At 36.2% G+C, this 27,542-nt stretch overlaps 4 protein-coding genes across 4 annotated transcripts; all 4 read left to right on the top strand.

Annotated features, from left to right (window-relative positions):
* The first annotated feature begins 10 nt into the window (after positions 1 to 10).
* Positions 11 to 7,430, top strand: LOC113713285 (uncharacterized). The gene is made up of 6 exons (XM_027236969.2): positions 11 to 390; positions 494 to 617; positions 752 to 890; positions 3,837 to 3,873; positions 4,131 to 4,398; positions 7,232 to 7,430. Exons 1-6 carry the CDS (start codon positions 208 to 210, stop codon positions 7,312 to 7,314), a joined length of 834 nt encoding a protein of 277 aa, XP_027092770.2. The 5' UTR covers positions 11 to 207; the 3' UTR covers positions 7,315 to 7,430.
* Positions 7,431 to 9,571: 2,141 nt separating this feature from the next.
* LOC113715054 (protein TRANSPARENT TESTA 1-like) lies at positions 9,572 to 10,558 on the top strand. Its single transcript, XM_027239202.1, has 2 exons — positions 9,572 to 9,979; positions 10,121 to 10,558. The coding sequence occupies exons 1-2, from the start codon at positions 9,572 to 9,574 to the stop codon at positions 10,556 to 10,558; spliced, it is 846 nt and encodes a 281-aa protein (XP_027095003.1).
* A 4,852-nt stretch (positions 10,559 to 15,410) lies between these two features.
* LOC113715090 (7-deoxyloganetin glucosyltransferase-like) lies at positions 15,411 to 17,348 on the top strand. Its single transcript, XM_027239255.2, has 2 exons — positions 15,411 to 16,054; positions 16,257 to 17,348. The coding sequence occupies exons 1-2, from the start codon at positions 15,538 to 15,540 to the stop codon at positions 17,201 to 17,203; spliced, it is 1,464 nt and encodes a 487-aa protein (XP_027095056.1). The 5' UTR covers positions 15,411 to 15,537; the 3' UTR covers positions 17,204 to 17,348.
* A 6,562-nt stretch (positions 17,349 to 23,910) lies between these two features.
* On the top strand, positions 23,911 to 25,906 carry LOC113714851 (7-deoxyloganetin glucosyltransferase). The gene is made up of 2 exons (XM_027238970.2): positions 23,911 to 24,597; positions 24,804 to 25,906. Exons 1-2 carry the CDS (start codon positions 24,081 to 24,083, stop codon positions 25,748 to 25,750), a joined length of 1,464 nt encoding a protein of 487 aa, XP_027094771.1. The 5' UTR covers positions 23,911 to 24,080; the 3' UTR covers positions 25,751 to 25,906.
* Positions 25,907 to 27,542: the final 1,636 nt, after the last annotated feature.

The raw sequence follows: 27,542 nt of genomic DNA, 5'->3' as shown, positions 1-27,542 counted from the left end.
TATACTACTCACCCCATCAAACACTAACAACAACTGCTGCAACAATATCACTAAGACCTGCAGCTACAACAGTCCATCTATCACCCCTCTTCATTCTTTTGCTCTTTTCAGTGATCATATTTGGAGAAGAAACCAGCAGAAAAACAAGAAGAAGGTGCATGGGGTCAAATTCTTGAGTTCTATGGTCGTCCTTGTTGTGTAAATGCCATGGCTTATCAGCATTATCGATCACCATTTGGTGACACAACCTACACAAAAGTATTTGTTGGAGGGTTAGCTTGGGAGACACCCACCGATGTAATGCGAAGATATTTTGAACAGTTTGGAGAGATTCTTGAGGCTGTTATCATCACAGATAAGAACACGGGAAAGTCTAAAGGATATGGATTTGTAAGCAAATTCAGCATCTCCTTTAATCAGTAATCATATATAATTCCTACCTAGCTCCTGATTGTATGTGATCATAGCTTATGTAGTTCTTGATTTGTCGTAGGTAACATTTCGTGATCCTGAATCAGCTAGAAGGGCTTGTGCTGATCCTAATCCGATGATCGATGGAAGAAGAGCAAATTGTAATATTGCTTCGCTCGGACGGCCTAGACCTTCACCACCTCGAGGTACATATACACATTCAATTTTCAGTACTATATGAGATCAATAATATTGATGATCACCAGTACAAATTTCACCTGTGATCAGGGTTTGTTGATTTTTTTTTAAAATTATTTTATTTGTATAAATTAAATTCTAGGAAGAACACAAGGTGGAAATCCTTATCAAGGAGGACCAGTAATGGCGCAGCAGGGTGCTTCATCATCCTATAGTGGAGTTCCAACACCAACGCCATTGCCTCCCCCACCACCACCTGCTTATGTTTATCCACCATATGGGTAAGTAATAAGTTTCCCTTTTTAATTTTTTTTCCTTTCATTTTTGGCTTTAATTTTAATCAACTTTTTTGGGTTCAATCACTGCCATTGTTGCCAGTCCATAATACTGATAGGAAATGGTCCATGTGAAAGTACTGCAGAAAGAAAAAGATGTAAATGGCAGGTAATGCCAGTGGGATAAAATTTCCTAGATAAATTGTCGTATTCTTATAATTTGCCAATAATAATTAAAGAAAAATACGTGAAATTCTATTCAATGCAGTTGGTATTGGCAGATCAACAATAAATAAAATGGCGAGTGTAATGAGTTGTCAGTTGCAGAAACGTGTAAACCTTGTTTTTGCACCTGTTATCTCACTAGTGCTAGCTTTATAAATATGTACAATGTCATCGTCAGAGCAGGAAATGATAAGATTATGTGACAATGATTTGGGTTAAGTGAGAGATTTAGCATTCAAGAAATGGATAGTGTTACTAGTCATATTAATATCAGATTCACTTAAGGCGTACTTACGAGCACAAAAGCATACACCAGTTGATATAAATTTTACATCGACCTTTTATCTCTCATAAATAAGCACAGTTTAAAGTATTAGGTGGATTTAAACGAGACATGATTAGTGATAATCGAAGTGCACATTGATCCTAACTGCAGTGTAAGGTGTAAATAAACAAAAAATTTACCGTAAAATGATCTATGCCGAAGTCTTCTTCTATTTAATCATTGTGATTCATGGATTATCGATCACTTGTTAATCATTGTGATTCAATTGAAATTTACATAATCATGCAAATTTATGCTTCACCAGGAGGACATGCATATTGCATTCATGCGAAATAATTAATAAGAGCAAAAAAATTTTCGAAATGCCAATCAATCTATAAATGGAGTTTTTTTCTTTATTTTTTTATAGTGTAAGGGAAAGGACGCGAAAACTTGAAATTTCACTTACACTCTCTCCGCCGAATCACCCAACCCATCTTCCAGATAAATATAGCTTCACTGACCTCTGAAAAAAATACAAAATTTTGCTTTATCCAAGGTCTTTTTAGAGTCATCTGTATTTAGGCCCCATCAAGAATATACATGAATAATAATTAAAAAAGAGAGAGAAGAAAGATGACAATGTTGGGGGATAATAACCCTCGTAAAGAAATTATGTGCACGAATTCCAAGGAAAGCGACTTATGAGTTGTTCTTATACTCATTGAACCTACTGTTGTCTTCTAACAACTCATGAATTTCACATTATATTTCTTGAATAAAAGTTACACATTTTAATACTATAATTTTTTTTCCAATGGAATGGCCTTCAAAATAATGCCATTAGGGCCTATTACCTACAAAAAATAAAATAAAATTCTTTACAGTTCCATTTAAGAGGTTACTGAAAGAGGCATGGCATAATCATTGGTGAGGACACAGGAACTTTAAAAAAATCAAGAGACCCTAAACGTAATCAATTACCACTTAATTTTCTAATTAATCAATATTGTAATGCCCCATTTACCAGTCAAAACAGTCGTGTATTAGTTTGGCTTTTCACCATCTGTCATCATCATCATCATCATCATCTTCTTCTTCTTCTTTTTGGTGGTGTGTCTTTATCCCCAAGCCTCCAACGCTTTAGACAACCACATGGCATTAAAAGGCACTGAGATCTTCCATTCTCCGGTACATTTTTCCTTTTTCTTGTGAAGAAACACTTTCTTTTGTGCTAGTAGGAATAATTCTTTGTCAACGTATGAAAATGGACAAGAGTATAAAACATCAGTAGCACTAAAATAACATCTTAATATCTTCACTCTTTAGCCTATTTTATTGAGTTGGGAACATTTGCAAGCTATTGATCGAATGTTCTTTAATTGGCAACCTTGTCCAAGAAACCTATGAAAATTTGTAACAACGTTGAAAAGATAGAACCCTTTTTGCAGCCTTTATGTTTATGTCAATCTGGAGAACATCGGAGCCTCCGGTAACGGCCGGCAGGACTGCCCCATTCAGCGATGCAAACTTGTAAAAAGAACCAGCTAAACAACGCGTTATTGATGTTAATCACCAACAGTTAAGCAATTTGGATATGATATGTTTGGGTTTGACAGAATAATAACTTTGACTGCTTATGTCAGTTGCATCGTTCATTAGTGCTTGTTGTTTTATCGACCCAAGAAACTAGACACCAAGGACAAATAACCTTCTTGTTCTTGAAATATTTTATTCTTGGTTATCTTAGAAATAATATTATATTATTTTCTCTACTTTACTTCATTTTATTGTTTTAGGTGGTATAACATTTTAGAATAGAATTGCAGTGCCTTTTAATTAGTATATTAAGATGAACTAGATGGTCGCCAATTTTGTTAATAACTAGTAGCTTTAACAAATCATGCATAATTTACGTTATCCAAAGACCATTTACATAAAAGAAGAAAATTCTTAGTAATTATTTTAAATTAACTATCGTCACAAAATACCAACTCTATATCATTCAATAACTAGCTAGCTACCATCGAAATGTTGTACAACGACCTTTTGCTATCAGATTACACAAGCTTAGTACACACAGTTGGCATACACCATGAATTGTGCAAGGGCATATTAGTTGCCAAAATCATGGGGGGAAAAAATGGAAAAGTGGAGTGGAGTAAGCTGTAAGCCAGTCATTTTTTCACTTTAGAAAGAAGAAATTTTTTGGGTTAAATTAGTAAGCAAATTTCCGTTGATGAGTTTATAATACATCATCAATTTTATTTTATTTTTTTTTACCTTTTTTGGTTTTTGTCCGTGCAATGATATCCTTCCTCTATCTGATCTGCACGCTTTTGCAAGGTATACATTTAGTATTGGGTGCACATGGTTTTCTTTTTCTCATAATGTGGGTTGAATTTTCACAACCAAGAATAATATTTGTTTTGATGTCTTTTTTGTACATCTTTTTTTGGCAGGTACGCGACTTACCCACCTGAATACGGCTATCCCCAAGTCAGTACTCCTTCCCTAGTCCGTTTAAACAAAGAAATAATTGATGAATTAGACTGAGATTTTGTAATCAAAGATGGTAGCAAATCCAAGAAATTGAATGGAAGAAAGAATCTAGTGGTCGGAGAAGAGATCTCTTAGAATTTTCTTTACTGTCAGATTTAGGGTTCGAATTATGGATCTGACAAATTGTTAGAAAAACAAAAGAAAAAGAACGAAAGAAAGAAATTAACCACATTCAGTTTCTTATTGTTGAGCAGGGAATTTACAATCCACAACCTCAGCAACCTCAATACTACCATCAACTATATGGACCTTCATCTTCGGGCATGGGGTCTCCATATTTTTACGGATATTCCATGCAAGCATCAAGGGGAACATTTCCTGCAAACCCAGCACAGCGTATCCAAGGCCCGTCCTATTTGTACTACCCACCTCAGATGGAAGGCTCCTTCTCCACTTATCCCCCTCCTCCTCCTCTTCCTTTATTACAACCAACTAGGCATCATCCCTTTGCCTCTTCGACTGGTAAGTACTCTTCCCTTCTTTCCTTTTCGTTCTCTCTTTCTGATATTGATGTTTTTGCTTGTGCCCTTTACGAGTACAAAAACAGCACTGATATTTCACTAGCTGAAGAAAGACTTGCCTAAACAAGTCCTTAAAATGGACCGACTGTCTTGAGAATTAACTTTCACACGCAACTAAGTCTCCAGATACAAGCATTATTTATATATATCACAAAAAATACTACAATAATGAACATTATGGTATTAATTTTTGCCAAACCCTCTTTGTTTTTTTGGTTTTGTCACGAATACTATATAGTTTGTCAATTGCATCCGTGCTGTACAATGCATGAAGTCAAGAACTTTGATGAAGGGCATCACATTCACGGCTTGCGAGTTGTGATCAAAACCCTCACAAAGTATCCAAAACAAGAAATTTCTAGCATAGCTCTAGGCATTCATCACACATAATCCACGTACAAGTAGGTGAGATTAGTGTTAGGCACAATGGGGCCACGTGCAAATTGCAACCATGTGACCATAGCTGTCCAGTTTGTGCTGTGACACAGCATGGCCATGGCCTCAATGGGTCAAATTGGAAAAAGTCATGCCAGAGAGGCGCAAGTGTAATCTAATAGTGACTGCATGTGAATTTCATAGGTAGGGAATGGATGGTTCTGAAGTTGCAGTCAATCCAGACTATCCAGTGGCTGTGTGTAATGATGCCACAGGCCCACAGAAAAGGATTCTATATTGACTCTGGCTACATTTTTAGCTGCATTTTTATGCTACCTACTGCCATCTTAGAGGCACTAGCAAGAGACCTAAAACAGAAAGGTCGCCACCTGCAAATGTTTGCCATAAGGTCTTTTGATCCTGTAATGGTGGAGCCTAACCTGAAACTAGATGGTCCGTTTGTCAAGTGAATTTTTTGAATATTTCTCAAAAATTTTACTATAATTTACTGTAAAAGTTTTTTTAAAAATTTTTAAAATGTATTTTTTTTTAATATTTTGAAATGTATAGTTTAAAAACTTTGAAAAGTTTTTTGAGATTATTGTAGGTAAAATTTTTAAAAAACTTGTAACAGATAAACTTGACAAAAAAACTTGACTGCTAAACATAGTAGTAGTAGTAGTTAATTGACTTGGGCTTGAGTCATTTGTTTGAAAAGTCAATATGGGTGACAAGACAAAATTCCGTAATTCTATCATATTTGCTTGTTGGTGAATTTTTGTTACTCTCTGCAGTCTGCATTTACTTCTAGAGTTGAAATTCACTCATTTTACTGAGGAATCCTCGGCATTAAAATTAAATAATGAATCGCACTTTCAATTTTTCACATAAAAAAAGGTCTGCTACCCCAAATCCCAAAACTTGTCTGTCTTTTCCCATGATTTCTAACCGTCTGTGTCCACAACAGTAAATACAAAATACAAGTATCATGTGCGTACATTATGTTTATTTTCCAATTAACTGCGTGCATTGAATCAGTAAAATTTTAACGCTTCAAATAGCATAAAAGGTCAACGTGTTTTTTAATGTCTAATCTGTCTTCGGAAAAAAAACAAGTATAGTTATCTTCTTATAATAAGTGTGTAAAACAAAAAAGAAAGTGTCTTTTAATAAAATCTTCGTAATAGGTGACCAAGGGAGGACTCTTAGAATTCTCTGTCAGTTTAGAGTTTGAATCTTGAACCTAACAATTGGAGGTGGGAAGGGTGTGGGGAGGTTGAAAAAAAAAACTTGAAAAAATGTCTTAGTAATAGAAAGTAAAGACCAAAGCAAAAAAAATAAAATAAAATAAAACAAAAAAGGGTTTTTGTAATATTCCAAGGCCTGGTGTATTCCAATCCCTAATGAGGCCAGTTAAACTTACAGGCTAATGCTTTTTCGGACTCCACACAGGACGGAAATGGGCTAAGATCCAAGTGTCCCATGTCGCCATGAATGGGTTAGATGCCCCCGTCGATGTCCGCAAAATAATCATGGTTAAATTCATAATTCCATTTGTCTTAAGTTAAAATCTCAACTTACCCCTTAAATTTTTCTAATTATACTAATCTAACCTCTCAAATTTATTTAATGTAACTAATCACAAATAAGTATTAGGATTTCAAGTTCAATTGGGATAAACTTTATAAAACTCAAATGACAATTTTATTCCAAATATGAGTGTTAGGCTAAATATTGAGGGTCTTTTGCTGATGTTACCTCCAAAATAGTAGGAAGCAAATAGGCACCTCAATAAATTCAGTCACTGCTTTGCTGCTTAAAAATAAATTCACCTAGAGCAAAGATTAGGCTAACTGCCTCTACTGTATAACATGGTTTACGATACAATGGCCTTGTTCTCAGATGCTTGCTTCTGATTGTGTAAAAATTAAATAAAAAGTATCAAAATGGACATTTTTTTTTATTCTTAATTGTTTTTAGACTCAAAAAATTGAGGATATAAAGGGCTTGTTCTCAACTGTTTCTGATTGTGCAAAAGCTGATTTTAGAAAATTAGAAAAAAAAAACAGCAAAAAAGATGCTTTTGATTTTCAGCTTTTTAGATTAAAAAAAAAATCCAAAATCATGATATAAATAGCAGTTTCAGAACACAATAAAATTACCTTTTTTTCTAAAATGATCAGAATCTAAAATCAACTCTTGAAAATCAGTTGACAATAGGGCCTATATATCATTGCCTCACAAGTATCATTCCAGTGAGACTTTCCAACCCCTCTGCCCTTAATTCATACTACAAAATTTGATGTACTAAAAATAAGAGAGTAATTTTCATTATATCTTGCTCTTTGATTGTTAAGTATGTGTATGTAGGCTAATTCTGCGGTAAAATTTGTTGCCAGGTTCACCGACTCCACAGCCAACCCCAACAACACCAGCAGAAACAGAAGCTGGGGTGGTCTCTTCAGAAAGTCCAAATGCCTAAGAAGCTGATCACCCAAACATGTTATATTGCATGACCTGCGGGAAAATTGTTGCTAATTCTCAATCTTGACAGACCATAATTAATCCCCAGTGGTTCCTTTTCTCAGCTATTCATAATTCTTTCGAGTCCGAGCCTTTGGCCATTGCTGTATTATTTGCCAGACTCAGACCGCCTCCAAGAAATCTACAGCAATGGCAAGCGAAGACAGACTAAATCAAATTCAGGGCCATTTTTTTTCCCCTCCGGAAAGTAAAGAATTTCTTCATTCATTTTTTTTCCTCATTTTCTTATGAGACAATTAATGTCTTTTTAATATTAGTGTACCGAAAAGAGAAGGGAACCCAATCCTGAAGAAAAACTCATCCCAATATTTGATCCTGTAACTCCTTGATAAACTTTCTCTCCTTCTTTCAAGCCGGAATAAAGACTAATTTTTATATCGCCAAAGTATTGATGATGTCTATTGAATTTCTCTATTCAGTGCTACAAGCTCCAATAATAACAAAGACCATCTAGTAATAGTACTTATGGTGGATTATCAAAAAAAAAAAAAACTCAAGAAACTAGGGGGCCTCAGTCGAATGTTTCCGCGTCAGAAAAGTTTTCCCGCAGACCGGGCATATGTCCTATTGCAATGCATATGGTTTCGTGTTTCACCATACATGGTCTTGATGCAGACTCGTTGCCTGTAGAATCTCTAGGCGTGGAACTTTATATTGGAGCTGAATGAATACGACCGAATTGTTTGCTTGTGTTTGGGGCGATTACGTATTCTACGTGAGTAAGTACTATTACCTGTAGCAATTAATTTGAAGCATTGCCTAATCTCTATAAGGGAGAAGATGAGGGGAAAGATCGATTCTGATCTAATTGTTTTGATCGTGAAGGATGTTAAAGTACAAATTGGTGCTTAACTGAGTACATTAGTCATACGAGGAAGTTCCATAATCCTATAATCTGTAATCTATGAGCGATCGAAATCTTTCATAAGAAAATTTTTTACATTTTTCGTGATCATATTTTTCCATCATTTTTTTATTTCACATACATCAAATAGTTACAATATATTTTTCTACAAAAAAATTGCAATCCAAACGGAATCTTTTCAGCATGGCGACGACATGTGTAAAGGGGTGGATATGTTTTAATTGGTCAATTTTTGTAACAAATATTCTTGTTGCATCGTAAGCATGATGAAATCACAAACAAGTATTCTTCCATAAAAATTTTCCAAACAAACGAGCAAACGCATTCTTGCAATGTTGGCTTTGTTGAAAACATTATCTAACATGTATTATAATGATAAAGAAAGCTCTACCAGAGATAATTCTCAAAACACTTATTCGTTCCCTCTACAATAATACGATCTAAGATAGGATTGCTCATAATTTAAAGCCAAACTAAGTGCTACACAAAGAAAGAATCCAGAAGCTATTAACACAGCTATTTCTTGAATATTGTGCAACATGATGAAAATGTAAAAGCTCTTCGTACAATGGTTGGATGAACGTTCTAAGGTAGACCGAAATCCATCCAAACAGTCGTTTTGTGCCTGGGCAAAACAATAAATTTACGGTTGCCTTCTCCAACTGCTACATTTCCAAAACAAATCGTTTGAAAAAAATAGCTAGTGTTTTACTAACATGGCTGATCCACGCAATGCACCCACAATGTTATTTCTAAGTAATGCAAATTCTGTACTAAAAAACGCAGACATGCGCATTCACTGCTCCGTGAGGAGTAAAATAAGTCAATAATTAGCAATTTTAAGGAAGAAACACAAATGCCCCTAATGTAAACGCATCCATATATATATATATATATATGAGTGTCGTAACAAGAAAGGTGGACTAAGGAAGAGTGGGATAACAATATTAGCAAAATTTTCTAGTTTTGTTACCTACCGCTGTAAAATTCATGCATGCAATATATGGTAACCATGGGGCCGTAGCAATTAAGTAGTTTGCTCTACAATGCCCAAAAAAGGTCAAGTGGTAAAAACAGTGGAGATTAACTACCCCCATGCAATATTGGAGGCTGTTTTCAATCCACCAGAATTAATATTAGGTAGAATTTAATTCCCTCTCGCCACCGTCCTTCCAATCGCAACTTCCTCTCAATTTACCTGTTACCATAACCAAGACTCAACCGAGGTTGTAATACTATTATAAGATCACCTTGCATGTGAAAATTTCAACATTAATGATAGTACTACTCCTTTTGGCTTTGTTTTGCACTAGTAGTACAAGGTAGTAGCATGGAGAACTCAAATTCAAACATGTCATTTACCTCTAGTCTTTCTCTCTTCGCCTCTTCTTCTAGTGCAGCCGATCACAAAATCATCCAGCACTTCAATTTTTTCCCAGAACGCAAATCCCAGAGTTCTCAAGAATCCCAGAAATCATCGGACCTTGAAAAGAACCCTAGTTCATTTGGAGATGAAAAAGAGGATGTTACTATATCCTTGCACATTGGTCCTCCTAGTACTTGCACCAGGGTTGCCTCCTTGAGTTTAAATGATTATGAGAAAGGAGTGGAAAATTTGGCAACTGGTTTTTCACCCGCCCCATATTGGATACCAACTCGAGCACAAATTCTCGTAGGCTTCACCCATTTTTCTTGCCATATTTGCAGCAAAACTTTCAATCGCTACAACAATCTCCAGGTAAATAAATATATTCATATGTATATATCCCCTATTACATCCTTGATTCCTCATGGATATGAATCAATTTTCTACTACTTTTTTTTTTTTTTTGGGTGCGTGTTTGGTGACAATATTAATCCTAGGATGATTGTTTAGCAGATGCATATGTGGGGTCACGGATCACAATATAGGAAGGGGCCAGAATCGTTGAAGGGAACACGACCAAAAGCCATGTTATTAATTCCTTGTTATTGCTGTGAAGAAGGGTGCAAGAACAACATAAATCATCCGAGAGCAAGACCATTGAAGGATTTTCGTACGTTGCAAACTCATTACAAGAGAAAACATGGGACCAAACGATTTTCTTGTCGAAAGTGCGGCAAGTGCTTGGCCGTGAAAGGTGACTGGCGAACCCATGAGAAGAATTGTGGGAAACGTTGGCATTGCATGTGCGGTTGCGACTTTAAGCATAAAAGGTCTTTGAAAGATCATATTGCTTCCTTTGGTTCTGGTCATGGCCCTTCTCCTCCTCCTCCTCCATCAATTGATGCAGTTGATTTGCATGAAAGTACAAGGACACGTTCCCTTTTTGTTTAGTTGACTCGTCCCCATATAAGAGTTCATAGTTGATCATGATGACCAGTCTTGTAGCGTCTCAATCAATTAATTATCTGTAATTATTTGAATTATCTTTGACAGTAAAAAAATTTGTACAGTAAATTCAAGGTACAAGCACAACAGGTAAATCCACGAGGATTTTGCTTCATACTATTTATTTGGACTTTTAATCGAATTCAATATATCCTTGGTTTACCGGCAAGTCCCAATGTGGAGTTGTTTCAATTTTGATGAATACTTTTGTGCTTCTAATTTTGTGCTTCTAATTAAAAATTGAGAAATTTGATTTCCAATTTCTGATAGCTAAAAAATAAATTTTAAAAAAAAGAAGGGGTAATAGTTGAGATTTGCAGAATCACGATCTAAATTTAACAACATGAGTTAGGAGGCTTTTCTACTGGTTGGTTCGTGGAATTGATCAATTAAAGCGGTGAAGAATGTGCTGAGGTATTAAGGACACATCCAGGCCCAAATTAAATGGACTGAGATTGGCATCAATCAACCTAAATACACTGACAATAACCCTCACATTTGCAATCGGCCCACTTGGCAAGCTCATTCAAGCCCAATCTGTTACGATTGAAGAAATCTTTAGTGAAAGGGCCTAGCTTAGATCAGCCCAACCTGAACCATTTGAGGAACCACAACGCATTGAAGAATTGTAATACCCGGTTCTTAAGACTCAACCATGTTGCCGAATACATTAATTAGGTAAGAACAAGGTTCTTGTTCTAATTGACACACACACAAAAAAAAGGGGGGAGGTTTCTAGTTCTACTTCAAGTCCTTTCCTCTTTGCACTACTCTCTAATATGGGTATAAACGAGTCTAATCCAGTTGAATATCATAATATTTAAATTTATTTGCTTGTTTTAACGAGTTTGAAATTTTATTTAAGTTTTGACTTGTTTAGTTGTCGAACCGAACTTGAATCAAATTTAAAAGTTTTCGAACATAAAAAGCTATTTAAGTTTCGCTTGACAAATTAGCGAATCAAGATTAAACGAACTCTTATCAAGTTGAGTTTCATTCGAGCATCGAGTAACTTGATTCATCTTTCAGCATTACCTTCTAAGGATTAGAGTCTCAATTTAAAAAAAAAAAGGAAATTGTATTGCCTGGTTCTTTTGAAACTCGTGAAGAACAGTAAACACTCTAGCGATGCAAGATTAGGAACTCTTTCCGATCGTTAAAGAAGACCATTTTAACGGTGATTAATCCAACGCCAATAGTTTGCATTACCATTTGTGTTGTCCCAAAATTTTCATTTCGAACGAGTGAAAAATGCTTATAATTCTGCTACAATCTTTTCTCTTTTTAACACGTTAAGCAAACCATCTGAGTTTAGGTATGTAATCGAGCCGAGTCGAGCTCGAGTATTGCTATACTCGAACTCGACTCGACCTATAAATAACTTGACTCGAGCTCGATCGAGTCGAAAAATCTCAAACTCGAGCTTGACTCGAGGAAATCTTTAAAAGCTCGAGACTCGACTCGATAAGGTCGACCTTTAGTCAAGCCTTATCGAGTCGAGTAATCAAGCTTTTTGACTCGATACCTTACTTGTAAATTCAGTATAAATTATATCCATAACGGTCATTTTATAATTATAATACATATATATTATTTAAATTATATGGCTCGACGAGCTACTCGTCGAGCCACGAGCTACAAAATTCTGACTCGAACTCGACTCAAATGTATGCTCGAGTAGCTCGAGACTTGGCTCGAACACGGTTTGACCGAGTTCAAGCCAAGCCTCCCTATCTGAGTTACATGGAAGCTTATATATAGTAACTTTGAGATGGTAAACAACTATTAAATACGAAAAAAAATCCATCCTTCTCACTTTAATGCGTATTAATTAATCTTTTTGGTTCGAAAAGAAATCAACAAAAATGACTGTACTTATACTTCAAGATCGTATAAAACTACATCAATTGGCATTCTCTATGTGGGAAAATTTGAATTTCCACAACAAACTCCTTATTAAGATGCAGATAGATTCAGCAAATAATTATGCAAAGAAACTTGCTGTTGACCGATTTTTATTTGTTTCAAATCATTTTCTACAGTTTTTCTTAATTGCATACTAAAACGTACAAATTGTCTTTCATATATAACTGGGTATGCTAGCTTTTTACGCATCTTGACAACCTCTGGAAATATGATCCATTAAATTTGAGGGAGACAATATACAAATATAGGAATAGCTTTCATTTAGTTTTTTTTTTTACTTAACCACTTGCAATTTTCTGCAAAGTGGAAAGTGAGTAGTAAACACCTCCAGTTACATAAATTCACGCAAAATGCACTCTAAAAACCCGCGCGAAGCATGAAATATGCTCTATTTTGATACTATAATATCCACATCCCTTGCGATTTTGCATTTAAGTACGTAAAAGCATATTATGTTTTTGTGTTATTGATTCGGCCTTCGTTCTGTTTAATAATACTTAAAGCGAGGGCAAAGTTGATATTTCCATTAACAACATAATTGGAGGTGCTTTTTATCTAATTTTTACTTTATAGAAAACCATACCTTATTGTATTGAAAAGCAAGGATGCAGTGTTACAAAATAGGATGGTAAATAATAATAATGTACCCTTCGTAATAAAATTTAGAGTAAATTTTACACATCATCAGTGTATAATACATTATCACGGTTAGATGGATGACACATGGAAAAGTTTTAAATTTTAAATTCAAATTTTACACACGTGTCATTTATTTAATCGTGATAGTGTATACACGACGATGTCTATAAGATTAATCCTAAAACTTATTGTATTGAAATATCAGCAAACATCAATTCTTCCTTGCCTTCATGAAACGGAGGTCCAACATCTACCAGCCATGGTCAAGCAAATCAAGTACAAGTGCATAACTTTGACAAAAAAATAAATAAGAGGGAGGGGGGGGGGGGGGGGGGGTTTACAAGTGCATAAAAACACAAGCTAATATTTCAGCCAAAGAAAGCTTAAGAATAGCTGCTAATAATTGCGGACATTTTAATGCATCTAGAGGCCGTCCACCAGATGGAATTGTTCCTGTAACCTGCCGAGATGAATATCAAAGCTATTAGTATAAAAGGGGATAATATCTGAGATGTTGTAGTTTAAGATGATGTTGTAGGTTACAGGGGAAAAAAATTGTCTTCTCTTTTCGATTTGGGAATTGATTGAGAAAGTGTGCTGACAAAGTGAGTCAAAAGCCAACATAGAAGTACTACTACTATTATTGTAGAATGTTTTTGCCCTAAAAATTTGGAACATTGCTAACTCAAACTTGTGATCTTATTTGAAGCTGGTTTTCTTTAAAAAAAAAAAAATTTGTGAATATCTTTGCCAACTTCAATTCTCAAGTCCAAACCCGGCCGACAATATTATTTCTTGTTGGATCTGATTTCATTATTACACATCATCTCTCTGTTTTCCTGCTTTCTTGTCCTTAGTTGAAATTTAAGTCTACAACGTCAATAATTTCGGGAGCCGCATCTGCATTCTATCTATCAACTTCCTAACAAATTTCGGCGGATTAGAGATTGAAGTGAGTTTCCAAATTTGGCAGGCATGTGATTCCACTTAATAGCTACTAATACGGTACTAAGTATGCAAACTTTTACTACCATATTGGAACCGTTACAGGTTTCAACAACCATAATAATGGTCAAAGCTCAACCAAACTACAAAATAATACGAATGGTAAGATGGGTTTGTCTAACGAGTACCCAAGTTGAATTTTAAGCTAGAGTGTGTTCAATTGTCCACGATTTATACCCTCCTCTAAAATTTATTCAATCCATGTTGTTACAACTATATCTGTGTAAGAGTGGTTTCCGACTGGTCGGCAATTGGCAAGAGTCCAATGGGCTATCACCGTTCATTGCCTTCCGATTTCTCCATTGCCACACACACAGACACATATATTTCACTTAGGAGTATTCCAGCTTTTTGCTAGACTAACTCTTTAAGATTGTGTAGAGTTTTGCTCCAAAAATACACAGTAATATAACACACGAAAATCGATCATCGAATTTACTGATAGTTAACTATCAGACTACGGAACAAGTTAGACTATCTGTGGACTCCGTTGCCACATATGTGGTATGGATAGAATTGTTCAGACATGAATTGACATGATTCAAGGTAGAGAAAACCGCGTTAGATCATCGGCCCCTCTACTAAAGGCCCCCAATCCCAGCCTCATCACGGCACTGATGCCACGATATCGATCAAACTCACGTCTCCTTTTAATCTCACATAACTCAAGTTTGCACCTTTTAAAGACTTGGATGAAATTTCTCTCCAATTATTAGTGGATTCTTTCAGATCACAAATAATGAAGGGACGACTTCAAGGCCTTGATATGACAAGCAAAACACGAGAAGATAACTAATGATGAGGACCACCACTCGCCCTCGCGGGCAGTCCCACGGTCCGTAGTCTGATTATTATTAGCAAATTCCGTAATCAATTTTTGTGTGTTATTTTACTATGTATTCTTGGAATAAGGTTTTACACGATCTTAAAAAAATTAGTCCAGTTAAAAGGTTGGGATACCGTGCACACAGTCTACATTATGTACTCTTTTTTTTTTTTTTCTTCTTTTTTGGTAAAGATCTTTTTAATTCTATTAGTCCTCCTTTGATGTATGCATCTAGCATGAGTGACATGGGGCCAGTACGGTTCTATTATGTCCGTTTTTGTTTAATTATTGTATTTATTACTATAATATTTGGTATGTTATAATTATATAATTATAATAATATTTAAAAAATATTATATTTGTTATATTAAATATATATGAAATATTTTATTTATGTACATTACCGCCTGTCCCAACAGCGCCTATGGCGTCCCCATGCAACTCGTAAGCGGCACTAAGACAAACCTTGCTTTACTATTTCTTGCACTCAGCTCATCGGGGTAGCTCAAAGTTGGAACTTGAAAGCAAGATGGGATCTACGGAAACTGCAACTAAACCAAAGCCTCATGCAATCTTTATCCCATTTCCAGCACAAGGCCACATAAATCCCATGTTCAAATTGGCCAAGATTCTTCACCACAAAGGCTTCCATATCACCTTTGTTCACTCGGAATTCAATCAGAGAAGGTTGTTGAAATCAAGGGGGAAAAACGCTCTTGACGGCCTGCCGTCCTTCCAATTTGAAACCATTCCAGATGGACTTCCTTTTTCAGATGCAGATGCCACCCAAGATGTCCCCTCCCTTTGTGATTCCGCTAGCAAGAACTGCTTGGCACCTTTCAGACAACTCGTTACTAGGCTCAATAGTAGTCCCGGTGTCCCTCCAGTTTCTTGCATCGTATCTGATGGGATCATGAGCTTCACTCTTGAAGTTGCCCGAGAACTAGGCATCCCTGATGTCTTCTTTTGGACTACTGGTGCTGGAGGTGTCATGGCTTACCTCAACTATCGAAATCTAGTTGAAAAGGGCTACACACCACTCAAAGGTACCGTATAAATCAACTAATGATTAATTTCAGAAATACTAGTTCAATCAATAACAGAATGTGTTAGAAAAGTGTACCAATTTAAATGGCTTCAAGACGTTACAAAATACTTAAAAGGTGTCATCTATAAGGGAAATTATTTAAAGTTGTTTTACAAGATTTGATACTGATTTTTTTTTCCTTTTTCTTTTTCATTTTACAGATTGTAGTTATTTAACAAATGGTTATCTAGATACTACAGTAATCGATTGGATTCCAGGAATGAAAGGAATACGCTTGAAGGACTTGCCAAGTTTCATTAGAACCACAGACCGCAACGATATTATGTTGAATTTTGCTATTAATCAAGCTGAGAAGATTCATGATGCATCTGCTCTTATTCTGAATACTTTTGATGCAATGGAGCCAGATGTTTTAGATGCATTTTCTTCCATCCTGCCAGCGGTCTACACCCTTGGTCCTCTTCATCTGATAGAGGATCAACTTCCAGACAATGAACTGAAATCTTTGGGATCAAATCTATGGAAAGAAGAACTAGGGTGTATTGAGTGGCTGGATTCCAAAGAGCCTAACTCAGTTGTTTATGTGAATTTTGGCAGTGTCACAGTTATGACCCCCCAGCAACTGGTTGAATTTGCTTGGGGACTTGCTAAAAGTGGAAGGACATTTCTCTGGATCATTAGGCCTGATTTAGTCATTGGAGAAACTGCAATTTTGCCTCCAGAATTCGTTTTGGACACTAAAGAAAGGGGTCTATTAGCAAGCTGGTGCCCTCAAGTAGATGTTCTCAAACATCCCTCAATTGGAGGGTTCTTGACACACTGCGGATGGAACTCTACACTTGAAAGCATATGTGCTGGTGTTCCCATGGTTTGCTGGCCTTTTTTTGCGGAACAGCAAACGAACTGTTGGTATTGTTGCAATCATCTGGGCACAGCTATGGAAATTGATAACAATGTGAAGAGCGATGAAGTTGAGAAACTTGTAAATGAGTTGATGGTTGGAGATAGAGGACAAGGGATGAAGAAGAAGGCAGCAGAACTGAAGAAATTGGCAGAAGAAGCCATCACTGCCCCGAGTGGATCATCCTACAAAAATCTTGAAAGTTTGGTTCACGATGTGCTGATGTCAAGTCCTGCTCCAAATTAGACAGCTGTTAATGCTATGGTCCATTTTTCAGTTCTACGGCCATTTTTGCACAAAATATTAAAATTGCCCTTTTCAAGTCCTGATGTAATTTGGGCATAGGATAGGAGGGGCAATTTTGTCATTTTAATATAAGCTTATTATGGCCTGTGACATTATCTTTTTTTTTTTTGCCTACAAATTAAGCTCAGAATTGTTTCTATCCCTCAATAAATTCTCTTGATCAGTAGATGTCTTTTTATCCATTTCAGCTAATTATGGATTTGGCCATAATCATTCTTGAGCACTAACGGAGGTCTCGTTTCAATTGGTGTAATTAGTCGTGCATTAGCTCAACGTAACATCAAGAAAGAGACATTAGGATGGCGCATTATTTTTCCTGGCCAACAAGATCAGAGAATTGGTCTCCTAATATTTCATTTATTTGTCCAAAGAATTCTCCTTTGTTGGGATAGCCATTTTTTTTTTCCAAAATTTTGTTATATCACGCATGTGTTTGACAATGGCTTTTTATTATTCTTATTATCCCAAAAAAGTACTACATTATTATTTTTAAAAAAATTCCAAATAATCTTCTATCCAAAAAGTGCTACTTTATTACTCCTATATGTTTGGAAATGCAGAAGGACCCGGTGGAAATAATGGGCTGTGAATTTTCCGAGAAAGAAAAAGTTAAAGAGAAAAATCTGCTAGTCAAATCACCATAATCAATATTGCCAGTTAAAATCAAGAGGACTGGAACGGCTGCATTGGCTAGGGAGAAGATGGGGAAACTCTAGAACAATAATGTTTTTAAATCTGGATCGGGGAGTGAATCGAAAAACTTTTTGGTTCACGATTTGATCGATTTAACTCCGGTTCAAAAAGTTAATAATTTTTTATTCATTTTAGTATTAAAAATTTTGAATAAAACTAAAATATTTATTTTAGAAAATAAATACTTAATAAAAATCGGTTGAACCTTCCAATTTTTATCGGTTCAATCAGTTCTTGATCGATTTTAATTGGTTTAATTAATTCTTTAAATTTTTAATTGAATCAGTCGAACCGATTGATCCGATCGATTTTAAAACATTGGTTTAGAATGGAGAGTTGACTTCAACCGATCAATAATATCCAGCAAAGGACAAAGAATTTAAATGGGATGACAGATGTACAATCGGCAAAGGCCTTAACTGAGGTGTCGGTTCGATTACTTAGGACGTGCAATTATTCGGGCTGTATTAAGAAAGGTACGTTTGCGTGGCACACCATTGTTCCAGCTAACAAGATAGTAAGAGTTTTGGCTCAATGATGTTTTATATTCCTTTCTAATTCTGGTTTTACATAAAATTGGAGGTGTCAAAATAGGTAATTTGGGCGCATATAAACGAGTCATAATTGAGTAATTGGTATAATTTCGTCAATTCATTTATACTCATTTAAATGCCTAATTACTAATTTACTAGTCACTTAAAATTTTACATTTTTTCCTATTTTTTTGCATGTTGTTTGAGTAGAAATAACGGTATTTTGTTGTTATTAGATTGGTAAGAAATTCAAATTTATTTGCTTAACACTCACTAAAAGTTGAGTTTAAATGTATAATAATTTTTAAATGGGTATAAATGGGCGAGTCGAGTTAACCTACTACACGTAAATTAAATGGTTAATTGAGTACTTATTTAGACCCATTCAAAATTAATGGGCAGGTTTGGGCGTGTTATTGGTGGACCGGTTTGAGTAAGTCAACATCATTAAGTTGTAATTGATACCAACTTCTACATAAAACGCAAGGAATATCTTGTAACAATCTTAACTAAAATGCTTGTTCTTTACTAGGATTCACCTCGGTTTTGATCCTTTTTTTTACTAGGATTTTGGCCGGTCCGGGTTGCCTGAGCTTCCCTTTTCATGCAATTAACATCTTCATTTTAGATGTCATTGTCTATCTTTTGCCATAACTCCCGAAGTGTTCGGGAATACTCCCTGTGTACTTCGATGTTAAACATCCCAACCACTAATCCATTTGTAAAGGCAGTGATGGTGACCTGTCTATTTGAGTTTGGTATTTGGATGTTCTCCTCATAGAACCTCTACACATATAAACGTAGAGTCTTTCCCGGAGCTTGTTGTATGTTCATCAGGTAGGTCGAAATTTTCGTCATTGGCCTAGATGAAGCGAAGCGGTGGATAAACTTGTCTACGAACTCACCCAAGGCAGAGATGCTCATATGTTCCAAACTCCAAAACCATTTTTGAGCAGTTCCTTGTAAAAAGACGAGGAAGTTTTGACAGATAACAAGATCGGGTACACAATATAATCTGAAAGCTGAAATAAAAGTATGGAGGTGATCCTCTCGCGTATCATAGGGTTGCAGAACAGGAAGTTTAAAATTGGAGGGAACTACCTCCCCATTGATATCATCGGTGAAAGGTGGTGCTCTCATATAATCGGTGGCAAACCCCTCAGGCTGGCTAGACTTCTCACTGAAATGTTTTCCGAAAAGACCTTATGTGAATGCCTTTGAGATGGAGGTAATTTTGGATGTGGACCTGGAGGAGGCATGCATAGGAGGACTTTGTAAGGGGGGCTTATCGTCTGACTCCTCATTTGAGGGAATATCAGGAGACTTGACCGGTCTACATTTAGAAGACTCGATCTTTTCCTTTCTCTGCCTCTTGAAGAATCTTCTCAGTTCTTCAAACATACCAGAATTTTCAGCAACAAACTCGGCCATCCTAGCAAGATTTTCTTCATTGGTGGGTTGGAGAGTTTGCTGAGGCTGCTGGTGCTCTTGACTATCCTCCTGTTGGGCCGCAGCGCTTGGCTCGACCCCAACGGGGGGAACTCTCTTACTTCTGGAGCGCGTGGACTTCATATTGGGACACTTAATGAGTTTCCATAGACGACGCGAATTCCGGATGACTGGACCAAACCGAAGGGATTCACTTATCAAATCTGCATAAAGAGCATGGGGCTTTGTCCCCCAGTCCCTTTCTGACGATCAAGTCAGTTCGGGTACTCAAGTGCAAAACTAAAAAGCAAGGGTCTTAGTATCTCTAATACTTATATGAGTGAGAGTGAGTGTGTCTGTACCTTTCTTACGGATGGAAAGGTATTTATAAGAGACAATATGGTGGAAAAAATGATAGGCTCTAGTTCCAATAGGCCTTAGGCTGACAGTGTCAGGTTTAGGCCTGATGGAAGAGACATAGCACTGGCCATGTCACTGTCACGTCATTCCATCATGCATAAGTCAACTTTTCCAGTGGTACGTCAGATATCAGATAGGAGACCAAGTCGAGATGAAGTCACCCTGAGAAAAACTAAGGCTGGCCTCGGGAGGTGAGGCAATGAGCCGAGGTGATACGGGACTCATGAAGATCACCTTGCCCAGTCGCGAAACCGAAGAGGGCCGAGGTGGACGCCCTCAGTGTGCTAACAAAATGAGTCTAAAGCCAACATAGAAGTACCACTATTATTGTAGAATGTTTTTGCCCTAAAAATTTGGAACAATTCTAACTCAAACTTGTGATCTTATTTGAAGCTGATTTAAAAAAAAATTTGTGAATATCTTCGTCAACTTCAAATCTCAAGTCCAAACCCGCCCGACATTATTTCTTGTTGGATCTGATTTCACTATTACACATCATCTCTCTGTTTTCCTGCTTTCTTGTCCTTAGTTGAAATTTAAGTCTACAAGTCAATAATTTCGGGAGCCGCATCTGCATTCTATCTATCAACTTCCTAACAAATTTCGGCGGATTAGAGATTGAAGTGAGTTTCCAAATTTGGCAGGCATGTGATTCCACTTAATAGCTACTAATACGGTACTAAGTATGCAAACTTTTACTACCATATTGGAACCGTTACAGGTTTCAACAACCATAATAATGGTCAAAGCTCAACCAAACTACAAAATAATACGAATGGTAAGATGGGTTTGTCTAACGAGTACCCAATCGACACTCTTTAAAATGGAGTTCAGGTGTTCATGTTTTGAAAAAAATAATAATGTTAATTAGAAAAATTATATAAATGTAAGACAAGTAATAATTGTTAGTGTGAAAATTCATACGATAGGTTAATTAGGTGTAATCTACGTGTACTAACGAGCCTTAGAGCGCTTCAATGCAGACGAGGAATTTATTACATTTGATGCTGATAGATCAAACTGCATATTTCACATTAATTACTATGAACCAGCTTATTGTCCATCATGTAGACTGTAACTACCTTGTAATCGAGATTGTAACAATCCAAAAGCTTGTCACCCTTTTTAAGTACAAGGTCATCAACATTAATCGAAGCTTTCATTTCTAATTTTCACATTCCTGATGAAATTGCTGTATACTAGAAAATTATATGGATGCATGCTGTGGATTTTTCTTTGTTTCTTTGGTAGCAAATTGAATTTTAAGCTAGCGTGTGTTCAATTGTCCACGATTTATACCCTCCTCTAAAATTTATTCAATCCATGTTATTACAACTATATCTGTGTAAGAGTGGTTTCCGGCTGGTCGGCAATTGGCAAGAGTCCAATGGGCTATCACCGTTCATTGCCTTCGGATTTCTCCGTTGCCACACACACACATATATATTTCACTTAGGAGTATTCCAGCCTTTTGCTAGACTAACTCTTTAAGATTATGTAGACTTTTGCTCCAAGAATACACAGCAATATGACACACGAAAATCGATTATCAGACTTACCGATAACTATCATACTACGGAACAAGTTAGACTATCCGTGTACTCCGTTGCCACACATGTGGTATGGATAGAATTGTTCAGACATGAATTGACATGATTCAAGGTAGAGAAAACCGCGTTAGATCCTCGGCCCCTCTACTAAAGCCCCCCAATCTCAGCCTCATCACGGCACTGATGCCACGATATCGATCAAACTCACGTCTCCTTTTAATCTCACATAACTCAAGTTTGCACCTTTTAAAGACTTGGCTGAAATTTCTCTCCAATGATACAAACAACATACTGCAACCACAACTGAAAACAAGAATATAGTATCGGATTGAAAGGGATTTAAAGTCCGTTTTACAACTTTCTTCTCAAACTTGATTCAACTTCCTTGGCTCCAAGGGAAAAAAGATATCAAAACCAATAATCTTCAAAAAGATATCAAAACCAATAATCTTCAAGCAGTTGAGTACAACTATTCAAGCAAAGAATGTTCTTTGAGGAGATATTTCGTATCAGCAAATCAATCGGTATTGTGATTTTTAATTTAGGGGAATGATATTATTAATTTTTCTACAAGAAACATCAAATAGAAAATGGAGTTCAGATAATGAATTTAGACAACATATTCTTTAAAACATTAGAAATAAATACGAAGGCTTGACACAGAATTAGGCAAGATTCATCGTCTATGCCGACTAAATTCATAATAGAACTATTACAACTCCATCAAGTATTTGCAAGCTATGGGCCACTGGCCATTTGGTCCAGTGGTCATCACCATTAAAGGTGATGCTGGAGGTCAGGGGTTCAATTCCTGCCTCCCACAAATTTGCCACAATTTGTGGCGGTCTTAATTGACCTTCATCGATGGAGTCTGTACTCACATCGAACCCCCTCCCCTTCCCTTTAGACTAGGCTAGATTAGGTTACATGACATCTATCGTTTCGACAAAAAAAAAAGTATCTGCAAGCTATGGTACCGACAAACTAGTAAAGCAGTGACACCTGTCTGGTGTTTCCATCTGCTGTAGAGGAGTGGATTCTTTCAGATCACAAATAATGAAGGGACGACTTCAAGGTCTTGATATGACAAGCAATACACGAGAAGATAAACTAATGATGAGGACCACCACTCTCTTTTTTTTTTGGGTAAAAGATCTTTTTAATTCTATTAGTCCTTCTTTGATATATGCACCTAGCATGAGTTAGATTGGACATGGGGCCGGTACGGTTGTATTATGTCCGATTTTGTTTAATTATTGTATTTATTACTATAATATTTGGTATGTTATAACTACATAATTATAATAATATTTAAAAAATATTATATTTATTATATTAAATATATATGTGAAATATTTTATTTATGTACATTAATAATTTTAAAATTATAACAGTATGATGTGATCGTACAATGAATAATGCAGCAAATACAAACAAAATCGAATGAAAGCATGACCGCCTGTCCCAACTGCGCCTATGGCGTCCACCTATGTACAGCCATGCAACTCGTAAGAGCATCCACAATGCTATTACACTTTATGGAGTGTAATTCACATGCCACGTCAGCATTTCACTTTCTCCTCTTTTATTACACTTTCACTCACAATGGATTACACTCCACAATGTGTAATAGCATGGGTCCACAATTAATCAAATATTTATTTTAATAATGCATAACTCATATCCCATAAATAAATAAAGTAATTTTTAAAACTAATGTTGTTATTTTTAAAAAATAAAGTACTAACTTTCGTTAAATTTTGTACATTTTGAATTTTTTTATTTTCTAAAAATGATATTATTAATTTTTAAGTTTGAATAATATATCTTTTTCTATGTTTCAAAAATAATATATTATTATTTTTTTAAAAATAATTATGTAGGAAATTAAACAAATATTTGATACTTCAAATGTGAAGATATCATAATAATCCATACTTAGTTTTGCTGTTGGAAATCCTCGCTGAAATTTTACCGTTGCCATAGGAAGAAAATTCAATGGATTACACGCATCACCACGCATCACACAGGTGATGCGTGTAATATCCATGACACGGCTCCCGTGTAATGGGGTTGGAGCTCCCCATTACACCCCCATTGGAGCTGCCCTAAGCGGCACTAAGACAAGCCTTGCTTTACTATTTCTTGCAGGCAGCTCATCAGGGTAGCTCAAAGTTGGAACTTGAAAGCAAGATGCGATCTTTGGAAACTGCAAATAAACCAAAGCCTCATGCAATCTTTATCCCATTTCCAGCACAAGGCCGCATAAATCCCATGTTCAAATTGGCCAAGATTCTTCACCACAAAGGCTTCCATATTACCTTTGTTCACTCGGAATTCAATCAGAGAAGATTGTTGAAATCAAGGGGGAAAAACGCACTTGACGGCCTGCCTGCCTTCCAATTTGAAACCATTCCTGATGGACTTCCTTTTTCAGATGCAGATGCCACCCAAGATGTCCCCTCCCTTTGTGATTCCACTAGCAAGAACTGCTTGGCACCTTTCAGACAACTCGTTACTAGACTCAATAGTAGTCCCGGTGTTCCTCCAGTTTCTTGCATCGTATCTGATGGGATCATGAGCTTCACTCTTGAAGTTGCCCGAGACCTAGGCATCCCTGATGTCTTCTTTTGGACTAATGGTGCTGGAGGTGTAATGGCTTACCTCAACTATCGAAATCTAGTTGAAAAGGGCTACACACCACTCAAAGGTACCGTATAAATCAACTAATGATTAATTTCAGAAATACTAGTTCAATCAATAACAGATTGTGTTAGAAAAGTGGACCAATTTAAATGGCTTCAAGACGTGTTACAGAATACTTAAAAAGTGTCATCTATAAGGGAAATTATTTAAAGTTGTTTTACAAGATTTGATACTGACTTTTTTTTTTCCTTTTCCTTTTTCATTTTACAGATTGGAGTTATTTAACAAATGGTTATCTAGATACTACAGTTATCGATTGGATTCCAGGAATGAAAGGAATACGCTTGAAGGACTTGCCAAGTTTCATTAGAACCACAGACCGCAACGATATTATGTTGAATTTTTTAATTAATCAGGCTGAGAAGATTCATGATGCATCTGCTCTTATTCTGAATACTTTTGATGCAATGGAGCCAGATGTTTTAGATGCTTTTTCTTCCATCCTGCCAGCAGTCTACACCCTTGGTCCTCTTCATCTGATAGAGGATCAACTTCCAGACAATGAACTGAAATCTTTGGGATCAAATCTATGGAAAGAAGAACTAGGGTGTACTGAGTGGCTGGATTCCAAAGAGCCTAACTCAGTTGTTTATGTGAATTTTGGCAGTGTCACAGTTATGACCCCCCAGCAACTGGTTGAATTTGCTTGGGGACTTGCTAAAAGTGGAAGGACATTTCTCTGGATCATTAGGCCTGATTTAGTCATTGGAGAAACTGCAATTTTGCCTCCAGAATTCGTTTTGGACACTAAAGAAAGGGGTCTATTAGCAAGCTGGTGCCCTCAAGTAGATGTTCTCAAACATCCCTCAATTGGAGGGTTCTTGACACACTGCGGATGGAACTCTACACTTGAAAGCATATGTGCTGGTGTTCCCATGGTTTGCTGGCCTTTTTTTGCGGAACAGCAAACGAACTGTTGGTATTGTTGCAATCATCTGGGCACAGCTCTGGAAATTGATAACAATGTGAAGAGTGATGAAGTTGAGAAACTTGTAAATGAGTTGATGGTTGGAGATAGAGGTCAAGAGATGAAGAAGAAGGCAGCAGAACTGAAGAAATTGGCAGAAGAAGCCATCACTGCCCCGAGTGGATCATCCTACAAAAATCTTGAAAGTTTGGTTCACGATGTGCTGATGTCAAGTCCTGCTCCAAATTAGACAGCTGTTAATGGCTTAATGCTATGGTCCATTTTTCAGTTCTACGGCCATTTTTGTCATTTTAATATAAGCTTATTATGGCCTGTGACAATCTTTTTTTTGCCTACAAATTAAGCAGAATTGTTTCTAGCCCTCAATAAATTCGCTTGATCAGTAGATGTCTTTTTATCCATTTCAGATAATTATGGATTTGGCTATAATCATTCTTGCGCACTAACTGAGGTCTCGTTTCAATTAGTGCAATTAGGCCTGCATTAGTTCAACGTAACATCAAGAAAGAGGCATTAGCATGGCGCATTATTTTTCCTGGCCAACAAGATCAGAGTATTGGTCTCCTAATATTTCATTTATTTATCCAATTCCGGCCTCAGAATTCTCCTTTGTTGGGATAGCCATTTTTTTTCCTCCAATTTTTGGTTATATCACGCAAGTGTTTGACAATGGTTTTTTATTTTTCTGATTATCGCAAAAAAGTACTAAAGTATTATTTTTTAAAAAATTTCCAAATAATTTTCGATCCAAAGAGTGCTACTTTATTATATGTTTGGACATGCAGATGAACCCGGTGAAAATAATGGGTTGCGAATTTTCTGAGAAAGAAAAAGTTATAAAGAAAAATCTGCTAGTCAAATCACCAGAATCAGTATTGCCACTTAAATCAAGAGGACTGGAAGGGCTGCATTGGCTAGGGAGAAGATGGGGAAACTCTAGAATGGAGGGTAGGCTTCAACGGATCAATAATATCCAGCAAAGGACAAATAATTTAAATGGGATGACAGATAATACAATCGGCCAAGGCCCAACTGAGGTGTCGGATTGATTACTCTTTTTTTTTTTTTTTTTTTTTTTTAACGAAAACGATAAATCTATTCTATTCTATTCTATACTAAAGGGAGAGGGGATCTTAAGAGATCAAAGAATAATTTGAAGGTGACAAAGCCATCATCGGACCAGACGGGTGCACTACGCACCCGTCTGAATTTTTTAAGTAAAGCCACTTAGGGTCCGTTTGTTTCGGGTGAAAATGTTTTCCAGGAAAATATTTTCCTAATTTCCAGTGTTTGGTTGCACAAAAGTTACTGAAAACATTTTCCTATGTAAAATATTTTCACTCATCTTATGGAAAACAACTTCCCTTCCAAACTTACTGAAGTTGTTTTCCGAAATGCATGCATCCCGCCTGTAGTATGTTCCAAACTTACTGAAAACATTTTGTAGTATGTTCTTTTTTTTTTTTTTTTTTTTTAGTGTAAACAGGAGGACTCGAACCCAAGATCTCTTCCTTACACTCCCTCCCCCGTACCACCCAACCCTCCCCCTAGTATATTCAAAATAAAAAAAAACCTCATCCTGCTCATCCTATGCTAGTAATTAATTATGTATAATAGGGACATTCTTTTCTAGAGAAACTTTCAGCAGTGAGAGTGCAAGATATATGTCACAATAAGCATTGCATGTGATTGATATTTGACACTAAATGGCCAGCAATTTGTTTATTGCTTAAGGAGATATTTTTTATTCATATATACATTTCTCCAAGATTTTTTAAAGTTAAACAATGAGATAAATTTTCTTATTTTGCATGGGAAGAAGTATGTAGTTATAATGTGTAGAAAGTAAAGATAGAGATAAAAGTGAAAATATTTCAAAAGTTAAACAAACACCAGAAAAATGAAGTAAGAAAATATTTTCAATAAACTAACCAAACACCTGAAAATGATGAAAGGGAAATGATTTTCATGGAAAATTACTTCCACGGAAAATATTTTACCAAGGAAAACATTTTACTTCC

Source organism: Coffea arabica, chromosome 10c, assembly GCF_036785885.1.
Source record: "Coffea arabica cultivar ET-39 chromosome 10c, Coffea Arabica ET-39 HiFi, whole genome shotgun sequence".
Classification (NCBI taxonomy): Eukaryota; Viridiplantae; Streptophyta; class Magnoliopsida; order Gentianales; family Rubiaceae; genus Coffea; species Coffea arabica.
The sequence above is the reverse complement of the archived record's forward strand: the minus strand, read 5'-3'. Positions and strand labels throughout refer to the sequence as shown.

Bases quoted from the DNA above. Each gene is read 5' to 3' on its own strand.
- LOC113715090 (XM_027239255.2), top strand. From the start codon at position 15,538: ATGGGATCTACGGAAACTGCAACTAAACCAAAGCCTCATGCAATCTTT. The intron at 16,055-16,256 runs GTACCGTATAAA...TTCATTTTACAG, and splicing joins GGGCTACACACCACTCAAAG to ATTGTAGTTATTTAACAAAT.
- LOC113715054 (XM_027239202.1), top strand. From the start codon at position 9,572: ATGGAGAACTCAAATTCAAACATGTCATTTACCTCTAGTCTTTCTCTC. The intron at 9,980-10,120 runs GTAAATAAATAT...ATTGTTTAGCAG, and splicing joins ATCGCTACAACAATCTCCAG to ATGCATATGTGGGGTCACGG.
- LOC113713285 (XM_027236969.2), top strand. From the start codon at position 208: ATGGCTTATCAGCATTATCGATCACCATTTGGTGACACAACCTACACA. The intron at 391-493 runs GTAAGCAAATTC...GATTTGTCGTAG, and splicing joins AGTCTAAAGGATATGGATTT to GTAACATTTCGTGATCCTGA. The intron at 3,874-4,130 runs GTCAGTACTCCT...ATTGTTGAGCAG, and splicing joins CTGAATACGGCTATCCCCAA to GGAATTTACAATCCACAACC.
- LOC113714851 (XM_027238970.2), top strand. From the start codon at position 24,081: ATGCGATCTTTGGAAACTGCAAATAAACCAAAGCCTCATGCAATCTTT. The intron at 24,598-24,803 runs GTACCGTATAAA...TTCATTTTACAG, and splicing joins GGGCTACACACCACTCAAAG to ATTGGAGTTATTTAACAAAT.